This window comes from Herpailurus yagouaroundi, unplaced genomic scaffold (assembly GCF_014898765.1).
Source record: "Herpailurus yagouaroundi ecotype Mexico unplaced genomic scaffold, PumYag 205, whole genome shotgun sequence".
In the NCBI taxonomy this organism is placed as follows: domain Eukaryota; kingdom Metazoa; phylum Chordata; class Mammalia; order Carnivora; family Felidae; genus Herpailurus; species Herpailurus yagouaroundi.
Genome location: NW_024412436.1, coordinates 3,329,251 through 3,352,995, shown reverse-complemented (window position 1 = coordinate 3,352,995; position 23,745 = coordinate 3,329,251). Strand labels below are relative to the sequence as shown.

Genomic DNA, 23,745 nt, shown 5'->3' with positions numbered 1-23,745 from the left:
CCTTGAATTTATTTACCCATTCTCTAGTTGATGGATACTTGGTTCATTTCAGTTTTCACTATATAAAAATGTTGCATTGCATTTCTGTGCTAGCTAGTATGTATTTCTTGTGTTTTCTTTTTTTCTTTTTTTGAGAGAGAGAGAGCCTGAGTGGGGGAAAATGTCAGGGGAAGAGAGAGTTGTTGTCTTTTATTTATTTTTGGGACAGAGAGAGACAGAGCATGAACGGGGGAGGGGCAGAGAGAGAGGGAGACACAGAATCGGAAACAGGCTCCAGGCTCTGAGCCATCAGCCCAGAGCCCGACGCGGGGCTCGAACTCACGGACCGCGAGATCGTGACCTGGCTGAAGTCGGACGCTTAACCGACTGCACCACCCAGGTGCCCCGAGTTGTTGTCTTTTAATTCTTGTTTTGTTTATCCGTTTTGAGAGAGAGAGAAAGAGCAGGAGCAAGGGAGGGGCAAGAGAGAAACCCAGGCAGGTGCCGCGCTGTCAGTGCAAAGCCCAACACCAGGTTTGAACTCACACCGTGAGATCATGACCTGAGCCAAGAGTCAGGCTTAACTGACTGAGCCACCCAGGTGCCCTGAGAGAGAGAGAGAGAGAGGGAATATGAATCTTAAGCAGGCTCCATGCTCATTGTGGAGCCCGATACAGAACTCCATCCCATGACTCTGGGATCATGACCTCAACCAAAACCAAGAATTGGACACTCAACTGACTGAGCCACTTAGGCGCCCCTGTGCAAGCTAGTATTTCTGTAGGATCTAAGTGGAACTACTACTGTGTCAAGGGAATTCAATACTTTAGCTTTTAAAAATAATAATGCAAAGACTGTATTTTATGCTCCCATGAACGATAAAGTGGGTGTTACCCCACTTTTTCAGCAACTTTTCGATATTATCAGTCTTTTTTATGTTTGCTAATAGCCCGCCCCCTTTCCCTTTAAAAGATATCTAATTAGGTTGTAAATTGAATTCTTTCAATATTAGTTTATTGGCAACTTGTATTTTCTTTTCTTTGAACTGACATGAGAAGTCTTTTATCTGTTTTCTTTCATATATCATTCTTTTATTGGTTGGAGACTTTTTTGATCATCTGTTTGCTCTCCATATAGCAAAACATAATAAGGTAGCTAAATTTCTTTTACTTTCAGATCAACCAGGGATGACCACCCCTTTTGCTATTATAAAGTAAAATTTATTTTCAGTAGAGTTTAATTTTTTGAAATATCTCTATCATTTAATGTTTATGTTGCTCCTAACAATTCAGAGAGTTATGTTTACTTGGAAAATGCTTATGTTCTGTTTATTAAGAAATCTTCTTAGAAAATACTGTCTCATTTACAAGCTTAGCTAATTTCTTACTCTTTTCTTATTTATTATGCTTTTTTCCTTTTTTGGAACAGGATAATGCTGACTATAGATTATTTCAGAAAACACTCAAATTGTGTCGCTTCTTTGCCAACTCCCTTTTGCACTATACTAAGGTAAGGCTTTTTTGTTAAATGTGTAAATGTGAAATCTATAATAAATTATAAATTGTCCTGTTTTTATCATTCCTGCCAAAAGATCAATCTGTTGAAGTTATTTTGTGAAGAATATGTTTTATAGGTTTTTTAAAAATACTGTTATTAAATGTTGAGCACCTGTTATATCATTTAAGTTGCTACCATCATGTTACTATTTTTATTCAATTCTCTGGAAAAATCAGTTCTTTAAGTATAAATACAAATAAAATTACTTCTATAAGCACAAGTCAGTTATCAGAAGATAATTCAATTTGGCTTTAAATACTGTTCATAAATTACTTTTACTATATTTCTGAATTTTTTAATTATTAAAGTTGAAATGTTCAAAGTTGTAAAGCTGTATAATAATTTAAAGTAGACTTGCATATTTGGGAGTCCTTAAGATAGTAGTGATAGTTGGAGATATCTGGATGGAGTAGATAAGTTATCAAGGAAGATTATTTGGAGAGAAGAGCAGAGAATGCTTATAGCACCCGGTCCAGGAAACGTCACTAATACATATTGGTGATTTAAAAAGAAAAACAACTGTTGGTTGTCTGTGTAGAATTTGTCTTTAACTTTGTCTTCCTCTCTTTGGAGGAGAAGATGAGGGTCTCCAGTGACTGTTTCTTGTAGTTGGGACTCCTGCGCAGGCACACAGACTACCAGCACATTGCCCTCCTATTGGGTGTGCTGCCCGAGCTGGTCTGGGCATGTGCCACTTCCCGGTTGGCTGCTCGCACCCGGGGTTCCCTGCAGCTGGCAGGGCCCGTGGTGGGAGGGTCCTGGCACCAATGGCACTTCATGGGTGGTTACCCATCTGATAATTTGCTCTGTGTGTAGGAGGCAAAATTACACCTAATCATGCCGTTTTTAATCATTTCTTTTCTCTCAGGAATTTTTAATTTTTAAAAAAGAAAAATCAGCTTTTTTCTGTACCCTGTATTACACCAGGAACTATTTATTTTACTTCCTGAGAGGTAGCCTAACCATAATGGAGCTGCACAACTGTGCTTGAATCCTAGCCATGCTGGTTTTTAGCTGTGAGACTTGATTGAGTTACTTGATACTTTAGCTTTAGCTTTCTGTTCTGTGAATTGAATCTAAGATTTTTGAGAGGACTAAAATTAAATAAAGTGATACAAAGTCCCTTGCTACATGTGTACTGAGGGCTTAGTAGGTTCTCAGGAAGCGATCTCTGCTAATTGTGGTTGTAGTGACAGTTTTAACAGCAAATTAGGTGCTGATTAGCCTCATCCTCCTTGTTGTCCTCGTGCAAGAACCTCTTTTTTTCTTTAATGCGGCACATCCAGGATTTTATTTTATTTTGCATGTCTTTGTGAGGGGCTGTGTATTAGAAAACCACAGCGCATTCAAAGAATGACTAGAGTTGTTTTATTTTAGGAATTTCTTCCTTTACTCTCTGATTCTTGCTGCACATTGCACCAGCTTTATCTTCAGATACACAGGTAAGAAGAATGCCATGTGATCATTAAAATGTAACAGTGCCATTTGAACTGTGCAGAGATCAAGCATATGCCATTCAAAATAAAACATGAAAGTAATTTTTTTTTTACTGTTTCAGTAAACTTTTAACTGCTTGCTTAAAATAATTAGATGTGGAAGCTTTTAAAGAATAGATTCCATGTGAGTTTTACTTACTCTTAACTAGTATCTCGAACCCGAGTGATGAATAATTGGTATGGTGATAAATACTAAAGGCAAAAAAAAAAAAAAAAAAAGCCTCTGTGTACATGGATGTATTGTTCTTTATCGTTGTAAATTTTTATTTTAACTTCTGTGAGATTTAAGATGTGTAGTAGTTAACTCCATCTGAGGGAAAACATTGAAATCCAGAAAAGTATTATTTAGGTAGGGGCTGAGCGACATGTGAAATTGACAGACCCTCCAAAGAGCCCTCCGTTTGGCATTAAGATACTCTGTCATCTCATTTGTCCAGCAGTGCTTTCTAGTCTTCTAGACCCCTTTTTCATACCTCTCCCTCCTCAAATTTCCCACGTCTCTGACACCTCCTCCCCATTCCCCGTTGCCAGTTAACGTCCTCACTGAGTATGTCACTGAGAAGGCATGGCTTCCTCCGCTCATTGACTGTTGCGCCTGTGTCTCGGTCCATGTGGTCGCTGACCCGTGAGTGAGTGTCCGCGCCCGCCTAAGGCCGGCCTGTACGTGCTGGTCCCCTGAACTCGCCTGCTCAGGGGTCTCTCTCTAGCAGTTGTTCCCTTCCCTCTTGCATCACCAGTCTTCCCTCCTACTAGGCCTTTCTCATCTGGATACCAGCATGCGGTTACTTTCCCCATGGTCGACATCGTAAGAATACAGAACAACACCTCTCGAGTCCACAGCCTCCTCCAATGCCTTCCCATTTCTCTGCCTCTGTTTACAGCAAAAGTCCCAGGAGTTGTCTGTCTATACCGTTGTCTCTACCTTTTTTCTTGGGGCCATTCTAGTCAGGCTGTCGATGCCACCACTTCGCCAAAACAGCTCTTGTCAAGCTCATCAGTGACGTCCACGTTGCTACATCTGGTGGTCAGTTTTAAGCCTCCGCGTATGTAACCTGTTCACAGCGCTTGACCCTCCCTTTTGCACTTCCTTCCGTTGGCTTGTAGGTACCTCTCCCTCTTGTTCTCTTCTGACCTCGTGGCTGTGCCTTCTCAGCAGGTCCTCTTCTCGGCTTCAGCTGGGTGGCCTGAGCAGCCAGTCCCCAGACAACTTCGTTCTTCAAACTCATCAGGCCGAAATACCTGGTCATCTCTGACACTTTTCCTTGTTTTCGTATCCACATCTCGCCCAATAACAAATTGTCAGTGTCCCCTCCAGTATAAATAGATATACCTAGTATATGGGTTCAGTATGTATGTATACAGGACCCAGCCAGTTCTCACCACCAGAACTGCTCACATCTGATGTCACCCATTATTGTTTCTTACCTGGGTTTCCACGGAGAGCATCCCACCTACTGTCTCCCTCCTCCCTTGCCTCCCTCTAGTCTGTCGTCCATACCATAGTCAAAGTGAGCGATAAGACATTAAGGAGATCATGGGACTTTGCTGTACAAACCTTCAAATGATTAATATTTGTTATATTATGGATTTACTTGCTTCCTTGTTTGCTAACTGCCCCCCTTCGTTAGCATGTGAACTTTGTAAAGGCAGTGATCTGGTACGTTCTGTTTACCACTGTGTTACCTGCTTCTGGAACAGTGCATGGAGCGTATAGACAGGCATTTAATAAACAGCTGTCACATAAATCAATTTAAAAATACACCATTTGATTGAGGGGCACTTGGGTGGCTCAGTCGGTTAAGCATCTGACTTCAGCTCAGGTCAGGCAGTTCATGAGTTCAAGCCCCGCATCAGGCTCTGTGCTGACAGCTCAGAGCCTGGAGCCTGCTTCAGATTCTGTGTCTCCCTCTCTCTCTGTCCCTCCCCTACTTACAATCTCTCTCTGTCTCTCTCTGTCTCTCTCTCTCTCAAAATAAGTAAACATTAAAAAAATTTTTGATTGAAAAACAAGTACTTGCTTTGATGCTTAGTAGCTATAGTTCAAGTCTGTGGAGTTTCATTACCTTTTATTTATGTATATCTTTCACCTTACTTATAATTTAATCTTCACAGCCACTCTGAATCAACACCACAAATGAAGAAACTGAGGTTCAAGGAGGTCAAATGAATGAACCAAACTCAAGCAACTAATAATTGACAGACTGTTGCTTTTTCCATCACACTTCAAAGGCCTCAAATGTGTATCTTAAGTGCATCCCTTCAAATGCTGTTATCTCCTGCTAGACAGGGTTTTCTCAAGTACCCTCAAGTTTGCCACAATTAAAATAACATGGCAGAAAGTACTGAATACACATCTTATTTCACATAAGTTTGGCTGAAGTTTCGTTTTAACTGTACCTCCTGAAACATCTTCCATGAAAAAGTCTTTGCATCTTCCTTCAGGACTAGTATACCATTTAATTCTCACAAAGCTCTTGTTTCTGAGCATTATTTCCTAGTAAATTCAGCATTCTGCATTAGTTTAAAACAACTTTTAATAGAAGTGTGTAAGCCAGTATTTATCAGAAATACCTTTCTATATGTAATGTTTTTACTGGTTATTTGATAATTCATATTTTCATGGTCTTTTTTTAAGGACACTGCTGTCAAAATGGTATTAAAATGCATCAAAACAATACCAAAGATTTCTATAAGGTTATGAAACTTAATTTTGTGGAATTATAGTCATGTTATTTAGTTTGGAGGTCCTCATACAATTGTGGTATCAATTTAGTACCTTGAATTTTGTTATAAAATACATGCTACTTATTTTTTCTATATTTTCACTGCTAGAAGATGAATTTACAATACTCATGTCTACCTAAAGTTAGGAGAGACCTATTAATGGATGCATTTTTTCCCTGCCTTTCCAGCAAGTTTCCTCCAAGCCTATATGCTGCCAGGATTTCTAAAGCACAACAGGAGGAAATAGCAGGGACTTTCCTAGTTACACTGGATCCGCTCATCAGTCAGCTTCTCACATTTCAACCTTTCGTGCAGGTGGTTTTGGATAGTAAGTTAGGTAAGCTTCAAAACAGATTTACTTTTAAACCCTTCAGTAATTATTGCATGTTAGAGGTAGGGTCATTTCCCTTACATAATCAATCATCCCTTTTAAAAATTTTATTTAAAATTCCTTCTATTTTTTTTTAAATGAAAAATATGTTCCAAGAAAACAATTATGCCTCTGCCTTCCTTTACACATCACGAGCAGATTTCTGTTGAAATTACGTAGAGTATGTTTTTACCAATTGGTTGTAACTTAACGAACGTGTTCTTATTACGTGTGAGAGCTGCCATGTGAACTGCAGTTCCCACAGTGTCTTCTGCTGGTTGTCGTCATGGACAAGCTGCCCTCTCAGCCCGAGGATGTGCAGGCCCTGTGGTGCACAGAACGCCAGCTCCTGGAAGCGAAAACCAGGTAGCTGACACAGTGGTGGTGATGTTCAGTCATGCTAGAGAGGGTTTCGAATGTCCGCCATTGGGAATGAATTTGAAGTTAAGGTCTTCCAGTTAATTACTCCTGTGTAGACCTCATCTATATTGCTACTTATAAATATAGATTCAAAATATATAAACCTGTAACAGATGCTAAAAATATTTGCAGTGTTTTAGAAGGTTTTGACTAATACTCAGTGTTATAAACGCTGAGAGTAATAGGGCAGATGCGTTTACTAACATTTAAAACTGAGCTCTGAGAAACAATGCTCTATGCTGTAAGTTCCCTCCCGGGAGATTTCACGCGTATTTGTCCCCCTTGCCACCGCCAGGCAGTAGTCTTACTCCCTGGGTTATACCTGCTGCAATGTCTGCCCTCTCCTCTAGCCCGTGCCGCGTGCCACCCACCCGGTTAGTCCCCCTGAAGCCCAACTGTGAGCCTCCTGTTCTCCTCAAAAACAAAAGCGTGATGGCGGAACCGCTTAGCTTTGCATCTTAAGTCCATCGCGTTCTGCCGCCATCACCCATTTTTGCTGCTCGTCCTGTCGCTTGCTTGCTCTAGTCATGCTGGTTACTCCTGCCTGCCTTTTCCTTGTGCTTTGTCTTCTCTGCCTGTTTATATTTTGCCTATTTCTAACTTGTTATTTAAATCCTCTATGAAGATTTCTTAAACCATTTCAATCTTACAATGACCCCTCTATCTTTTTATTTTAATGTGTATTTATTTTTGAGAGAGCAAGAGACAGAGTGTGAGCGAGGGAGGGGCAGAGAGAGAGGGAGACACAGAATCCGAAGCAGGCTTCAGGCTCTGAGCTGTCAGCACAGAGCCTGACGCGGGGCTCGAACTCACAAACCACAAGATCATGACCTGAGCCGAAGTCGGACGCTTACCTGACTGAGCCACCCAGGCGCCTCAGAATGACCCCTTTCTTATACCTATTTTCTATTTTCTATAGAGTATCTAATCCATATTTAAATTTCAGGTTCTTTGATGACTTTTGTCTGTGACTTTGTGTAGTTCAGTACTATGATAAACATTTGGTTAGAAAAAAAAGGAAAAAAAGGTACAGAAAATTCTTTTCCTTTAAGAAATTTGTCGAACAGGGGCACCTGGGTGGCTCAGTCGGTTAAGTGTCCAACTTCATCTCAGATCATGATTTTGCGGTCTGTGAGTTCAAACCCCGCGTCGGGCTCTGTGCTGACGGCTCAGCCTGGGGCCTGTTTCGAATTCTGTGTCTCCTTCTCTCTCTGACCCTCCCCTGTTCATGCTCTGTCTCTCTCTGTCTCAAAAATAAATAAACATTATAAAAAAAAAGAAATTTGTCAAACAATGATTATATTTTATTTTTATGGTTATGTATTCACACACAGTGGAAACTGTTGTTGATACATACCTCTTGAGACATTTTGCTTTGCTAAAATAACCCTCCTTATGTCATATTATTATTGTACCTGCTAATTATTAAAATGTTCATAACGTTCAGTGCTCTCAATGTCCCTGCAGGGTATCTCTATTTAAAGCCATTTTCTACAGTTTTGAGCAGTGTTCTGGTGAACTCTCTCTCCCTGTTCACCTACAAGCAGTAAAGAGTAAAGGGCAAGCGGAGGTTGCTGTCACCTTGTATCAGCATGTTTGTGTTCATCTGTGCACATTTGTCGCTTCCTTTCATCCCTCACTGTTTCCTGAGCTGGTAAGTTTGCTATCTGCTGGGCTACACTGAGACTACCCTTCTACTTTCTTTTCACTGAAGTTTTGATTTATATGCAGAAGAAAGGAACAGTTCATGTTTTCAGATGTCATTCTCTGAGTTTGCACATTTCACCCTATGATTCAGTTGTGTCTTAGGAAATGGTAATCCTAGAGCCCTGTGGTATTCAGATGTAATGGTCAGCCAGAACATTTGAGAAAACATTTTAGGTGGCAAGATATGGAAATATGGAGTGAAAAGAGAAAAAATGTTCGAACTTTACCTAATTCTGTTCCATAAAGAGAAGGAGAAGTAAGTAGTAGATTGTAGTACCAAGTCTGTAGATCTTAGGCATAATGTTGAGTTTCTTTAACGGAATTAAATTAGAAAAGATGTTGAGACAATTGTGGGGAAGAAATTCTTAGGATTTACATAAGGATCAGTATCCTTTAAGATGTTTTACAGTGGTTAATATCTAGCACTAGAATCTTTGTGGATCCTAATGATTGAGTAAACACATTTAAAATCACTTTGGAATCTCCATAGCCCAGCATAATGCTTAACATACAGTAGGTGCTCATCAATGTTGAGGCAATGGTGCTATAGGTTCTTTCAGATACTAGAGAGTTGAACCTTCCCATTGAGGATCTGTTGTTATTTGGATTGTGATGGTGTTTTGTTGTTTTATTTTGAGAAATGTAATAGTAATCATAATTTATCATGAACTTTCTGTTTTTCATTAGGATGTTGCTCTGTTGAATGCTGTGCTTAGTGCTAATCTGATCACCTCTTTGTTAGCTATGGATACATGGTGCTTCCTTTCACGGTACGATGTATTTTTTTGGTTTTTGGATTGATTTATAGTAGTAACTGAGAGTAAATGATGTTATAATGTAAGCTTAAAGAAAATTTCTGTCTCAATAACCCTTTACCAGCTGCCCAAAATGGTTTGATTCATAGCATAGCACTAATTAGGAACTAGCTTCCCATTTTTGTTTCTGCGGTTCAAGCCAATAGATAACTGTTGCCTCGGTAGTTTTGTATATTGTGCTGTTCCTTGGCCATGGATAAAATTGCAGGTTAGAATATTTAGTGCTTTTTAGAAGTTCATCTCCTTGCTTTTCTGAATGATTGTATGAATTATTTCATAAACATTGTCTTCTCTTAAATCACAGGTATGGGACTGCTGAACTCTGTGCACACCATGTCACCATAGTGGCTCATCTGGTGAGGAGAATTACAAGGTCTAAAACACCCACTTTCCATGCAGTTCCTTTAAGGATACGATAATCTTAAAGAATGTGAATATCAAAAGGAGAAATAGTTTGATTGCTAAATTGTTTTGGCAGTTTCTTTGCTGTGCTTTAATTCTGACGTTATTGAAAAAGGTGTATCAGAAACTGTAAAACTGCGGAAATTGTCTCATATTTTCAAAATCTTACAGGATTTCATTAATTGGTCTGAGAAAGAAAGACTAGATTAACTGAGAATAAATTTAAAATTGAATGCAAAGTCGAAAATATAGTTGTAATGTTGCTTACTGAGAGTTATTCTTTTCTTTCTCCCTTTAATATGACTTAGACAAGGTGCCTCTTGATTTTATTGTCTCTCGGTCAGAATGATTTGAGAGGAACTACTGTGACAGAAACTTACGCCTTTTGGGAAAGAAATCATGCTTTGTGAACGGATATAAAGAGAAAATGATGTAGTGATGATTTAATCTTTTCAGTGTTGATCTTTTTTTGTTTTCAGATTTTGAGATGTTTGATATATTCCATATGATATGGTCATGATTTGTTTGTTATTTTGGGTTTTTTGTCCCTGACCTGTGATAAAGATCTTATGTGGGTCCATGTGTCTTTCATTTCTTAGTAGCTATTATGCCATATATTTCTTAGTTTACTGTTGAAAGATGTTGTAGACTAAATCCAGTGAGGTCCAGTGACCTGAACAGCTGGTCTGTATGTCTCCATGGCTAGTGGTCTGGAGCACTTACCCACTTCTGAATCCTTAGCACGTCTTGTACAAAGCAGATCCATAGTAGTTTTTATGTTATGTATATTATTTTTCAAATCAAATAAAAGCTCTAGTACATTATGATAGGAATTGATTGCCAGGACATTGATCTTATAAAATCTTTTAATGGAGCTTCTGTCTTAGAGTTATACCTGTCTCTGCACTGTTGTGCTTAGATCGTACAAAATTCCATGAACTGTCATTGAGTAGGGGATTAACATATCAAGTTATCATCAAAATAGTGATTCAAAATAGAAATCCCAAAGGGTTGTTTTTATTTTTCTTTATTTTTCCTTCAGATTTTTATTTAAATTCTAGTTAGCGAGCATGTGGCGTAATATTTTCAGGAGTAGAATTTAGTGACTCGTCACTTACATATAACATCCAGTGGTCAACACCAAAGGGTTGTTTTTAAATATGGTGTCAAAACCCTTTTCTCATAAAAATAATCTAGGTTAATGAAAGAAAAACAACTTATTGAAGAAAAGCTCTAAATAAAAAATCTGAATTATTTATAATCTTATATTCCAAAAGAGCTGCTGCTAATATTTGGGCATATGAAAGCTTGTAAAAACTATGATTTTAAGTCTACTCTCCTCTCCTGTCTTTTCCCAGATAAAATCTTGTCCTGGAGAATGTTACCAGCTCACCAACCTATCGATACTATTCAGGCGGCTCTTTTTCTTCATGGCCCCACCCCAGCAGGCAAGGATATGATCTTAGTCACTGTCTTTGGGTAGCTGCTGAGAATTGGATTCAGACTCTCTGAAAGCTTCCCATTGCCCCATTTATGGTACATTTGAATGTTGACATGATCTGAGTATAAATTTTTAACGTATTGATTGCTTTGCTTATCGCTTTTAGGTGGGTTTAGATTTTGATGTTGTTAAAGAAAAATCAGAGCCATCCAGTGTAGTCAAAGTGATAAAAGTGGATTTTATTTTGGGATTGTTGCTATAGGGAAAAAGAGGCCTCAGTGTAGAACTGGGCTCGAGTCTGAATACAGCACAGACTGGGAGGGATTCACGTTCAGGGAGCAAGGTGTAGGTCAGGAGGTGAAAACTGCTGAGAGGAAGTGGTGATTCTTGCTAAACACAGACCAAGGTGATAAAATATCAAGGCTGAGGATGCTTCCTAAAAGGACTTAGCAGAATTCTTGCTAAACCTGGATGCTGCAAGCCCAGGGATGGACACAATCCCAGATGGAAGACGAGTTGAGAAGAGGCTTGGAAGAAGAGCCTGACTTAAGTTTGGTCAGGAGAGAGCCTTTGTCGCTGTCTTTGCTGCAAGTTACAGACAGTCATTGTCTTCCCAAAATATATCTTTCCCCTTGTTTCTCAGCCATTTAAGATATTGACATGAGAAAGTTCTATATGCCCTTCTTCCCCTTTTAATTTATTGTGAAGACCGAGAATATCTGTATTCCCTTAAGGATGTCTCTTATTTTTTATGGCAAATAAGCTGAACTTTTTTGGGAAAACGGAAAGTACGATGAGCCTTAGTTGATTGCTCTTGTGAGGAAAGCCAGCTTTGCCACGATAAAGGAGAGTCTCTGACTACGGACACCTGTGTCGGCCAGTGCAGTCCCTTGGACTAGCGCTTTGCAGCTGTTTCAGGAGCTGCTTAGGGCTTTTTGAAACACCTAGGCTCCTGGACCTTCTCCTGTGAATGGGGTGGGTGCAGAGTGGAGGCAGTACAGTGAGGCCCAGGCATTTGTGTTATTATTGTCGTTGGAATTCCTACATGATTCTGACATGGATACGAGCTTGGGAACCACTAGGTCAGTGAAGGGGGTTTGAATCCTGTCTTACTGTGACCTTGGGCACAGCATCCTTTCCAAACCTCTTTCCCTGTCTATAGAATGGCGGATATGTGTTAACTATTTTGAAAAATTTTGTAACGACCCAGACGTAATACAGGCGAAACACTTAGCATAGTGCCGTGCTTACAAGGGTGCTCAGTAAATATTGGGAGTCGTTTCTGAATAGAGTATTTGCCTTAAGTCCATGTCTACTTTCCTGCCTGAGAGAAGCTGGACAGGCACCAGAGGAGCCATGCTGGCCTCCTAGCCCCCTTCCTTGCAGGTGGTGCCGATGCCGAAAGCACACCGGGCCCACCTGCTAGCCTTCTAGAAAACACAGAAGTATTGCTCTTCTCCTCTCCAAAACCCCCAAAGAGTTGTCTGCTCCACGTCCCTTCAGATTTTAATCCCTTTTATTCCCCTCTCAGGGGTCTTTCTCTTGGTTTCTGGGACACTGTTCTTCACAGGGGCCCCGTGAACTGGGAAGCCCTTCCTGAGGGTCCGTTTAACCTCAGTTTTCTCATTTATTAAATGGGAATAAAATTGTCCTTTTCCCAGTGTTGTTGTAAAATTTTAACTTGTAGAATACTACAACTCAGGATGAATGATCTAAGCGAGGTCTAGAAATGTGGTTGTAAATAAACTCTAGTTAATGTTTAGAGACATCTTAGACACTCCTCAATTGTCTAAGTTTTTCCAAATAATTGAGGCTATCAGATTTGGAAGTTAGGAATATTTGAGAGGTTACTTTTAACTTTTTCCCTCAGTTATCAAATACTGGTTTCCTGGTCAGCTTACTGTGCTTAAATTTAAAGGGACATGTCTGAATTTGAATTCTTGTCTGAGTGTCCGTGGCATTTAGCTAATCCTAAAACTGAGGTACTAACCTTCCCTGGACAGAGCTGAGACTTGAGATTCGAAACGCGAGCTGCTCGAAGGGAACGCTTCACAAGTGTTCCTTCTCCTGCCAGGCTCTGCTCTTTCTCCTTTTCCCTGAGGACGTGATCCCTCCTCCTGAAGGAAGGAGGGAGGGAACGGGCCTTCTTTGAGATGGACTGGGCTGCGTTCTGGGCACTTCAGTTCTTGGAGTTCCCGCGTCAGCCTGTGGGTGGGATCCGTGGTGTTAAAGTTCATTCTGCACGTGAAGACACAGTAGCTCAGGGAAACTCACCATGACGAACGGCTGGGCCGGGATCTGTGCCAGATCCGTCTTACTCCATCCAAAAGCTGTGCTTGTATCGCCCCGGCCCCGGCTCTCTCTCAGCTCTTCTGCAGGCGGCTGTTCCGGGGCTTCCTGTTCGCAGGGTGACGGTCTGCCTCCTTGTCCCTGTAGCTGTGAAATCTGCTTTTCTTGTTGAGGTGTGTAAAGCTCGCTCGTTAATTTTTAATAGCGCTTTGTTTAAAAGAAAAAACTTGGAAACCACTGTGCTATATATCATGATACCAGAAATAACATATAATCTGGTAGAAACTACACATTTATTAAAGTGCTCATGGTGAAAGGTGCTACGTAAGGAGTACCAAAACTGGCACAAATCAGGTTTTGTTGGGTGTTCATAACTTAGAAGATCATTTGTGGGGAGGTATGGGTGGGAACGGGGGGAATAGGGGAGGCTCTTGGAGATGGAGGCATTTGTGACATAGGCTAAAGGATGGGGGAGGAAGGGCGGCTGGGACAGGGGTGAAGGGGGGAGAGCACGCACTGGGGAAAAGGAGAGACAAGCAGCGAAGCTGGAAGTAATTACTGTTTGCATACAGGATGGTATCTTTTTAAAAGGTGAAATAAAAACCCAGATTTTGTATTAGTGGTGCAGCATTAACATAGTGAAAATAGTTGATCCCAGTTCAGTGATGTTTTACTTAAAAAAAAAAAAAAAAGTGTGGCAATAATTTGGGGGGAACTGCCAGTAAATAGGGAGATTAAAATGTGTTTCTGTTTCAATATGGAGAGTAATTATTGATATCCTATTATCTCTTTCAGTGTGTAACTGTTAATAATATTTCTGTTTTATAGAAACGAGCAAAAGTACAAGGTTACTGAGAGCAAAGGATTTAATATACCTGGTTTAAGTAGACTGATAGTTGTGTTGCCATTTTTATCTAAAATAAAAAGTACTATGAAAAGGAAAAAAGTACTGTCAGTATTTGCATTTTAAGCCCACTGTTGTATTTTTCCTCTCTTCTCAATTTTAACAAGGGAGGTCCTAAGTCTCTACAAATTATTCACTTCTACTTCACTCCTTATGAACTGTTGTTCGCACTGGCAGTTTTAAATATATTTTTTAAGTTTTATTTATTTATTTTGGGAAAGAGAGAGAGCATGGGGGAGGGGCAGAGAAGGGAGAGAGAGAGAGAGAGAGAGAGAGAGAGAGAGAGAGAATATCCCAAGCAGGTTCCACATTGTCAGTGCAGAGCCCAATGTGGGGCTCAAACCCACAACCACAAGATCATGACCTTAGCCGAAATCAAGAGTCAGACACTTAACTGACTGAGCCACCCCAGTGCCCCTGAATATTTAAAATTGTATTGAGACTGGGGTTTTCAAACTCAAAATAGTAAATAAATCACTTTTTCTATGTAATAAATTTTGTCAACACCTACCCTTTTATGTTGTCCAGGGCATTATTATTTGTAATTTCTATTTTGGCAAGGGAACTAGTTCATTCACTCACTGGATTTTATTATAAAGAAAGGTCATGTTCAGCTGATGTCTATCAGTTGGCACATTGCTCTTGGCCCTCCTGATGCAGTTTGGTTTCATGAATAAAGCTGCTTATTATAATAGACACATAGCTCATCACAGGGTCCATTTTTCTGGCTTTATCAGCTGTCCCAGAAGATAGCCACACAATTTCTCCCTTGTTTTGACAGCTAAATGTTGTCTGCAAACAAAATCCAAATATAAATATGATACACAATGTGAGAAAATTACTCTGTCAAATTTAACATGGTAGGGTTTTTTTTTTTTTTTAGTATAGGAAGTTTTCATCAAGTAGATTTGAGATACTACAAATTGAATTATTCTTCTTAAAAAATTATATTAATATACTTCCTAGGTTATATTTAATTTAGAAATTCAGTGCACCATTATTTTTGCTGTTTTTCCACTGGAAACTATTATTTTAACTTTTTGTTTTTTTAATGTTTGTGTTCTGTTTTTAGCTAGTCTGCTGATGCCTCATTTTTAACAAACTAGTGCTGTTTTTCTGTTAACTTGGCAAAGGCTTTGAATTATTTCAGTGGTAGAATGGATTTGCTAGCCACATGATTCTGAACTGGTGGCTTACGTTTGTGAAACAAATTCTGTGTGTCCTCTGAGAGCAAAGCCAACTAGCCTAGTGGAATAATCGAACCGATGAGCTTTGCTTCTTTCTGTAGGTCCTTTGTTCTAATCAGCTGAGATAACAGTAAGCCGCCAGGGTTGGCCGAATCGCTCTTTTGGCATACCTTGGAATATTACTTTTGACTTAACAAGGTCACGAGCACACATGTTCTTAGGAAAATAATAGACTTACTGGGTAGGATAAAATAGCTACCTGACTAATAATGAAATCGATTATTTTTAACATCTCTCAGTGCCTACATATCATGTTCCACTTAAACTGCGTTTTGCATTTGCAAACAAATGCAACAACAGCAAATACAATAATGCATGTTTGTATCATTTACCTTGGTCTGGTCCTTGTCAGTTAAAAGCTTTTTAAAAACATAAACAGTGGGAGCCAGTTCTCCGCTTTTGTGTATCCATTCATCAGATCGTCTTCTGTTACTCTTCAATTTTTTTCAGGTGGAGTTTATCCAGAAATTTTCCCCCAGAGAAGCAGAAAATCTGTCTCTGTGGCAATATATTTCCTTCCAGGCATTACCTGCCGAGCTTAGGAAACAAGCCGCACAAGAGGTCGTCGGAGTAGGCATTGCACGGTGTACGGAGTGGCTAAGCAATAGTCGTACTTTGGGAGAGCTTGACTCTCTGGTAAGAAAAGAATTTTGATTGATTTGGTTCATTTAGTAACTTTATTGAGCACTACTTAAGGTACTAGTGATGGGTTGTTAATAAGAAGGATACAGTCTCTGTCCTCAGGTTAGAAACTAGCAAGCTTTCAGATTCTACATTGTAAAGGGGTCTGTGAGAAACTTACTCCATCTTGATGTAAATTACATTGGGGACTGAGGGTCTGCAGTTCAAGACACACTGGACCAAGATGAAACTCAGTATGAAATATTTTATTTGCAGTGATTTTGCTGACACATCATTAGATTAGGCAGACATGACTCTACTGTTTGACAAAATGCAGCCCCCATTTTAGACACACCTATTCTGAGTCTTTAAAAATTTTTTTTTCAACGTTTATTTATTTTTTTGGGGACACAGACAGAGCATGAACGGGGGAGGGGCAGAGAGAGAGGGAGACACAGAATCGGAAACAGGCTCCAGGCTCTGAGCCATCAGCCCAGAGCCTGACGCGGGGCTCGAACCCACCGCGAGATCGTGACCTGGCTGAAGTCGGACACTTAACCGACTGCGCCACCCAGGCGCCCCATCTGAGTCTTTATGTAGTTCTTACGAGCTTTATGTTCCCTCTTAATGAAACGTAAAAGAAGTTCATCTAGAAGAAGTAAAAACTACACGACTTTTTAAAATTGAAAAATTGACTATACTACATGTGGTTCAGTTTTCCAGTTTAGTATCATTTTCTCCATTTATTTCATCCAGCAAACATATTTTGAACACTCTTGTGTGCCAAGCACTGTTCTAGGCATTGGGGATAGAATAGGGAACAAAACAAAAATTCCTGTTCTCATGAACTTGGACTCTAGCTCAGGTGTGGACAGTAAAATAAGTAATGAATATATTTGTAAATGTTTTAGATTAGTTTGGGGTAAGTGGAGAAAAATCAAGCAGGGATGGGGACAGGATATTCAAGGGGCTAGGGGTCTATTTGCAATTTTAAATTACGAGGTCAGGGTTTTTTTAAGGCTTAGATCTCCACACTGAGTGTAAGTGTTCTGACACTCTGTTCTATTCATGGCTCTTGATAATTAAGTCTAAAGGAGCTGAGGCCCCAGAGGTTATGAATAACTTATAACTCTGCATAAAAACCTGTGTCAAATTTGTATTCTAAGACCCAGTGCCATCTTTTCAGCTACTTCATTGATACATTTTATTAAAAAATAATTTTAATAAAATAAAATTTTATTAAAAATAATTTTTTAAATTATCAGGATAATTTAAAACATATACACGTATTAAAGGAAATACAAGTTTTTATTTGCATTTATTTTGAGATAACTTTGAAATACACAGGAGTCACTTAGATTGTTCAGGTTTTACATTTATTGTGCACTGATCTTTGCAGTTGAAGATAAAACATTTTTTGGAGTAGGCAAAATAATGCACCTGTTTTCTAAACTTGAATATATCTTTGCCCTGACCAAAACTTTATTTCAGCAGGTCATTTTACATGCTTATTTGTAGAAGGAAATAGGTAAATCTTAAATAAAAAGCTGTGTGCTAATCCTTCAAACTTAAATGTTGTTGAAGTATGATGGGTTAAAGGCATTGTTACTAATCATTACGTGCAGCCCACTGCACTCCTGGCCAGTCAGAGAGAGAGATTCCATATATAGATAAGAGCAGATCCAGATAAGACGGTTTTTAGTTTCAAGTTCTAGATAGTGTACTTCTCAGGTATTGTATTTGTTTATTGAATGCAGAGTGTTGTTGAGGAATTTTAAAGATTAATTATGAAACAACAGCAATAATAAAAATCTAGTAATGGTAAAAGATTGCTAGGTGCATCATGTGAAAAAAATAGACTCTAGTTGATGAATATTATAGAATTAGCTTGATTATATGGACAGTCTGTATCATTGTATTAAAATACAGTGCTGTTTCCATTTTGATATTAAACTTTAACCTAAAAGGAAAAAAAATGTAGAAAATGAAGCAGATGTTTGTCTATAAGGAAAATTATTTTTAATAAAATGTTTTAATGAAGTAGCTGAAAAGATGGCATTGGGTCTTAGAACACACATTGGCCACGGGTTTTTATGCAGAGTTACAAGTTATCCATAACCTCTGGGGCCTCGGCTCCTTTAGACTGGGATCTAACCTCGGTTCTTTCCCTCTGTCTCCACTTACAGAACACACAGCTTTCTGCTTTGCTTGCTGTGTGTAATTCTGCTAGTGAAGCTTTGGATATTGCACAGCAGACTGCAATTCTGGAAATCGGGAGTCAGCTTTGGGCATTTTTAAACACTACGCTGGTAAGGAAAGCAGCTGATAATTTCTCCGGAGAACAAATGAAACACTGAAAAAAGAATAGCACCAAAATTTCCCTGTAGAGTGAAATGTATGTAATTTCTTTAGGTGCTTGATAGAACTTGCCATCAGAACTTAAAATACCTATTTGTGCTCTTTGAACCAGTTCTTTTTGAGTGTGACAGGATTCCACTAGTAAAACTAGAGCCTAGTAGAGTGACTGACAGTCCAGCTAACTATTTTCATGACCATTTGGACCCTATTAAAAAAAATCAAACCCTTCTTGGTATTGTTTCTCTTCTCTGTTGGGTTAGTATAGCCTGTTTCTGTGGTTCTGGGGTCTTCCATGAAATCTTTTGGGCAGTGGAGAGTGACCTGGCCTAAAGGCGGCAGGGACAAGTGGATGGCTATGGCTGCTTTGTGTTCCTCTTCCCCAGCGATGGCAGAGGCCAGGTGACAGGCTAGAATTGGGATGATGGGTGTCCCACAGATGATTGTGGTTTCCAAATGACATTTAGTTTAAAAATCTAAATAGGACATTTGTTTTCTTTGAGTAGTGCCAGCTGCTGGAAGCTGAAGGCAACATTCACACTTTTGGTAAATAATAGAAATGGTTTTGCAGATAATGTTTTATCATTAAAATTTACATATGGTTAAATTTCCCTTCTTTAGTATTTTAACTTCAGGAAGTGCTTTCCCCCAATCCTCACAAATCATTCAGTAAATATTCATTGAGGATCTCTCTGCTGGTGATCTAGCTTACCATATCATGATAGAAACCACAGTTACAGAGAAGAGAAATGGAATTTCTGGTCATGTGATCTTGAGCAAATTATTTAACCTCTCTGCCCCTTTTTCTTATTTTTTGGTAAAGTGAGGGTAGTAAGAGCTACTTCATAGAGTTATAAGGTATATGTGAGGTAATATAAAACACTTAGCATATTGCCTAGTGTATAATAAATGTTCATTAAAAGGTAGCTATTTTCATGTAATTGAAAATTTTCACCAAAGTTATTTTGTGTTTCGTATTTAAGGTAACAGGTCAACCTTATGTTCGGCAGACACTTAGCCTTTTACTTTCACTGTTGGGATTTTTCATTCAAACTCTAGATCCTCATCTGATAAGTCAGGTAAGAACAGTGAACAAATTGTTGATACTTTGCTGAGGAAATTATTGAACTGGTGTGACCTAAAATAGCTTTGTAGAAACAGCCCTTTTTAGCGATTTGTTGCTCAGTTTGCTTGTTCCCCCTGTCCTGCTGGACTGAATGTAGACGTCACAGGTTTGCTTTATCTTAGGGCGGTCCCCTCATTTCTTTCACTCATCCAGTAGAGTATGGTTAGGATACAGGCTGTTGGTTCAGCCCATATCTGTTCTTCCCTATCTCCCTGATGCCAAATAGTCCAAGCTTTAACTGCCCCAGAACATCTCTGAGGCCAGGAGTCATAGCTCATGTGTGAACTTTGCATGCAGACCGTGCTCAAATGTATTTCAGCAGCTGTGGGAGTGCAGAATATAAGCAATGTGGACTTAGGGACCATCTTCACAGTCTCTTTGAAAGCATGATTCTGACGTAAAGGACTACTGAATTTTCTCTCTGGCCCCCAGCCTGCATGGCTGGAGCAGGCAGGACGAGGTCACTGTCGGGGGGATCCTTTTGATGCTGCCTAGTCGTCACTGCCTGCCTTTGGCGTTTCTAAGCCGATACAGAGAGGAGACGGCAAAAGGCCTCCGTCTTCTCTGAAATGATTCAGAGGCTTTGGAATTAGTCCATCTTGGACAGAACTGATCCCCCAAATTGAGAGTTGGCTTAAGCTTACAGGCACATTAAGAAATAAACAGTTACGAGGTAAAACTAATCATTCCTTGGAGGAGGATGGAAGGAATAATACCTTATCACAGGACCGTATATGCTGGAAAGCAGAACTACTAACACTTTGTTTTTTAGTAGCTTGGTTTGGTTGTGCACATTCACAACTTGGCATTAACAAATACATACTAATGAGGTGCAGTTTTAAATTACATATTTATAAAAAAATTACATATTTATATATGCATAATATGTATATATGTGTATATATGTACATATGTATATTATATTAAATATATGTATATATGTATTATGGTAAGTAAATTACAAATTCTATATGCATAACATGGATTAACTAAATTACAGAGAATGAGAATACAGTAAAATCATTGACTCAGACTTTGTGGATTCTGAAGTTTCTAATCTTTTTTGAAAAATCAAATATGGATAATTTTGATAGAATTGTGTCTACCTTTAAAAAACCCACATAACTAAAGTTCTAAAATTTCAGCATAAGTAAATTGTTCATTTAGGTGTTGCTTCTTTTATAGGAGACTTTATCTCTGTGTTCCTTTAAACCAGGGATTGGCAAACTATGGCTTCCTGGCTAGGTTCTCCCTTCCTGTTTATAGGACAAGAGCTAAGGATGATTTTTACATTTTTAAAGGTTTGTAAAATAAAAACTAAAAAACAAAAAAAAAAACAAGGAGTATGCAGCAGGGAACATACTACCTACAAAGCCTAAAGTATTTACCACCTGGCCCTTCGTAGAAAGTTTGCCGATCCCTGCTTTAAATAATGAATTTCCATCACCATAATTTATAATACAGAACAACTATTAAGGATTTGAAAGGAGAGCACTGGTATGTAGTTTTTCAGGAAGATAACTTTTTTATTTTTAACAGCAATTGGGAGGATGAATACTGTAATAATTGGGTCAGGCATTTGTTTTTCTTCAAATTCCACTTGTGAAGTGTAGGCTTTGTTGAGTGTTCAGCTGTTTTGGGTTTTGTTGTGTTTTCCCTTCCACACATCCATCAAAATCTTACTCATTAGGTCTCTACAAAATACTTGTTTTCATTTCTAACTGTTCTTTGGTCTTTGCCACTTTAGGTAGTAACTTTGCAGACCTCACTGCTTAAATTAGAGCCTCCTGACCATGTTTGTTTGGCAGTGCTTGATTTTGTATCTTCTCTGGGAAATTTTTTTATACCTCAAGCTATCCAGGTAATATTCTTCATGCTTTTGTTCCCCAAATTCCTTTAATTCTTTTGTTAACAAAATCTCTGTAAGAATTAGTAAAATTTTCAGGCTTCTGATTTCTGTCTGAAATTCTGTGGATTGTTGCCAATGAAAGTTGGGGGGGGATGTATTTTGTGAAGAGAGGATGACTTTGTCATTGTAAGTTTTTTTCTTTTTAGAAAAATACATTTTGACATACAGATAATTTAGAGTTGGCGGTAGCCTGAGAGTCTCATTCCAGTTGGCCTTTAGTACACAACGTCTCTGAGGAAGGCAGACATTTGTCTTCTAGGGAATAGTATATAATGAGGAAATTGGGTAATTTATCAAACTGTATATACTCTTGGTTTTATATCCATGAAAAAGAACTTGTTTGTTAAGACAATGTTTTTAAAATGTTGCAAAGTATATATAATTGGCAAATGGATATTTACGTATAAATTATACTGCAGGGGTCTGACAATATACTACTTCATTTCCAGATACAACCTCCTGAACTGAATTTTGCCTTCCTTATTACTGTGGTCAGTCTAGATAGTTGGCTTTTTTCACGTCCATGGGTGATGACAACCTTGTCATGTAATTGGAGCAAAAATATGATGGATGTTATCTCAGTAGATATTAAAATCTTTGCAATAGAAACATTTAACTGGCTAGTTTCTAAAGGGCTCTTATTTGCTCACAAGTAAATGGTATCATACTGTTTTCACACACAAGGTTATGTTTCATGAGAGAAAGGTAGATGTTGACAGCTTCTTTTAAACTCTGGACAGAAGTATCCAAAGATGTTTGCATTCGAGCTGTCTTTTTAGCATAAGATAAATTCCGAAATACTGTCTCATTCATGAATAGGTATGCACCCTGATGGGCCCAGATGCTGTGGAACAAATGGTTTATTAGCAGAAATTATATATTCCCCGGAGCAAAGGCCTGAAAAATTTGGTGGATTCATCAGCGTATAAGAGCCTTTAAAGCCAGGAGATGACATTTTATTCAAGAAAAATATTGCTGAGTTTTTGCTGTGTGTCAGGTGCTGTTTTAATCACTGGGGATTCATTAATGAACAAACTAATAAATATCCACCCTCAGCCTGTCGGAAGGCAACTAAGAAGGAGTGACATAGCATATGAAATATTGTATGTGCTCTGGAGAGAAAGAAAGTAAGGGTGGGAAAGAGAGAATGTGTATGTGGTACAGTTTTAAACGGGTTATTGGCAGTGGTGTCCTCACCGAGGTGAGCTGTGAGTAAAATCCTGAAGCTGAGAGAGCAAGCCATGCGGGTATCTGGGGGAAGCGTCCTGCACTCAGGGGAAATCGTAAGCCTGATCCCTCTTGAGAGCGTGTCTGATACATGGAGGGAAGCCAGTAGAGCTAACACACCGGTAGTGGGGCTTTCCGGGCCATTGTAAGGACTTCAGCCTTTACTCCGAAGGAAATGAGAAGCTGTTGGAAGCATTTGAACAAAGGAGTGACATGACCTAACGGGGACAGAATTAAGGAAACCTGACATTAAGAATAGTGAATATTGGAGGACCTGGATGGTGCAGTTGGTTAAGTGTCTGACTCTTGATTTTGGCTCAGGTCATGATCTCACGGTTCATCGGGCTTCCTGCTGACAGCGTGGAGCCTGCTTGGGATTCTCTCTCTCCCCTCCCTTCTACCCCTCCCCTGCTCACTCGTGCTCTCTCTCAAAATAAATAAAGAAGAGTGAATGTACTCTACTGAGATTTTCCTCTAATAAGGTTTGGTTCTCTTTGTAGGACAAAATTCTGCCCAACCTATCTTCTATTTTTGCCTTACTGTTAACTGACAGGAACTGGATCCTAGAACAACATACGTTAGAGGCGTTTACTCAGTTTGCCCAGGTAATTATAAGACCAACCTATCATAGTTACCTCCAAAACAGTTTAATATTTGCAATATTCTAAAATGTTCTAGAAACATTTATTGAGTTACTTTTGATCTTGGTCATTAAAATTTTCTGCTGGAGGAAGTATTGCTAACGATCTATTTTACAGGATCTAAAAATGAAGCATAGAGAAATGAAGGGACTTTGCTAAGGTCAAGGGTGGTAACAACCAGAACCGAGCATTCAGACCAGGCCTACTAACTCGGACACTGTCTTCCAGACAGTATTTTTGAGTTTGAAATGAGTAACACGTTTCATCTCAAACTATCGTAGGAGTTAGGGAGATAAACACAGAGCCCCGTGAGCTCAGGTCCATGGAGAAGGTGAGCCTTCTTGCCTGTCGCTGTGCAGTCACGCCTGTGCTCATAAGGGGCCCAGAGACCGGGCAGAGGTGACTAAAGCTCACAGTGCTGTGCCCGTGCAGAACGCTGCGTTGTCCTGAGGCGCCCTGAAGGGACTGTGAGCTGATGGTCTTCTGAGTGTCCTCGGATAGTTTTCTTTTAAAAT

At 39.3% G+C, this 23,745-nt stretch overlaps 1 protein-coding gene across 1 annotated transcript in view; it reads left to right on the top strand.

The window, feature by feature from the left end:
- The window catches only part of FIRRM (FIGNL1 interacting regulator of recombination and mitosis), a 45,408-nt gene that overhangs the window by 18,452 nt on the left and 3,211 nt on the right, over positions 1 to 23,745 (top strand). The window contains exons 9-21 of the mRNA XM_040451598.1: positions 1,408 to 1,488; positions 2,914 to 2,978; positions 5,945 to 6,093; positions 6,363 to 6,492; positions 8,014 to 8,200; positions 8,941 to 9,023; positions 9,373 to 9,424; positions 10,829 to 10,918; positions 15,802 to 15,987; positions 18,159 to 18,281; positions 19,311 to 19,406; positions 21,201 to 21,314; positions 23,090 to 23,194. Of these exons, the coding sequence (XP_040307532.1) occupies positions 1,408 to 1,488; positions 2,914 to 2,978; positions 5,945 to 6,093; positions 6,363 to 6,492; positions 8,014 to 8,200; positions 8,941 to 9,023; positions 9,373 to 9,424; positions 10,829 to 10,918; positions 15,802 to 15,987; positions 18,159 to 18,281; positions 19,311 to 19,406; positions 21,201 to 21,314; positions 23,090 to 23,194 (1,461 nt within the window). The remainder of the gene's footprint in view (positions 1 to 1,407; positions 1,489 to 2,913; positions 2,979 to 5,944; positions 6,094 to 6,362; positions 6,493 to 8,013; positions 8,201 to 8,940; positions 9,024 to 9,372; positions 9,425 to 10,828; positions 10,919 to 15,801; positions 15,988 to 18,158; positions 18,282 to 19,310; positions 19,407 to 21,200; positions 21,315 to 23,089; positions 23,195 to 23,745) is intronic.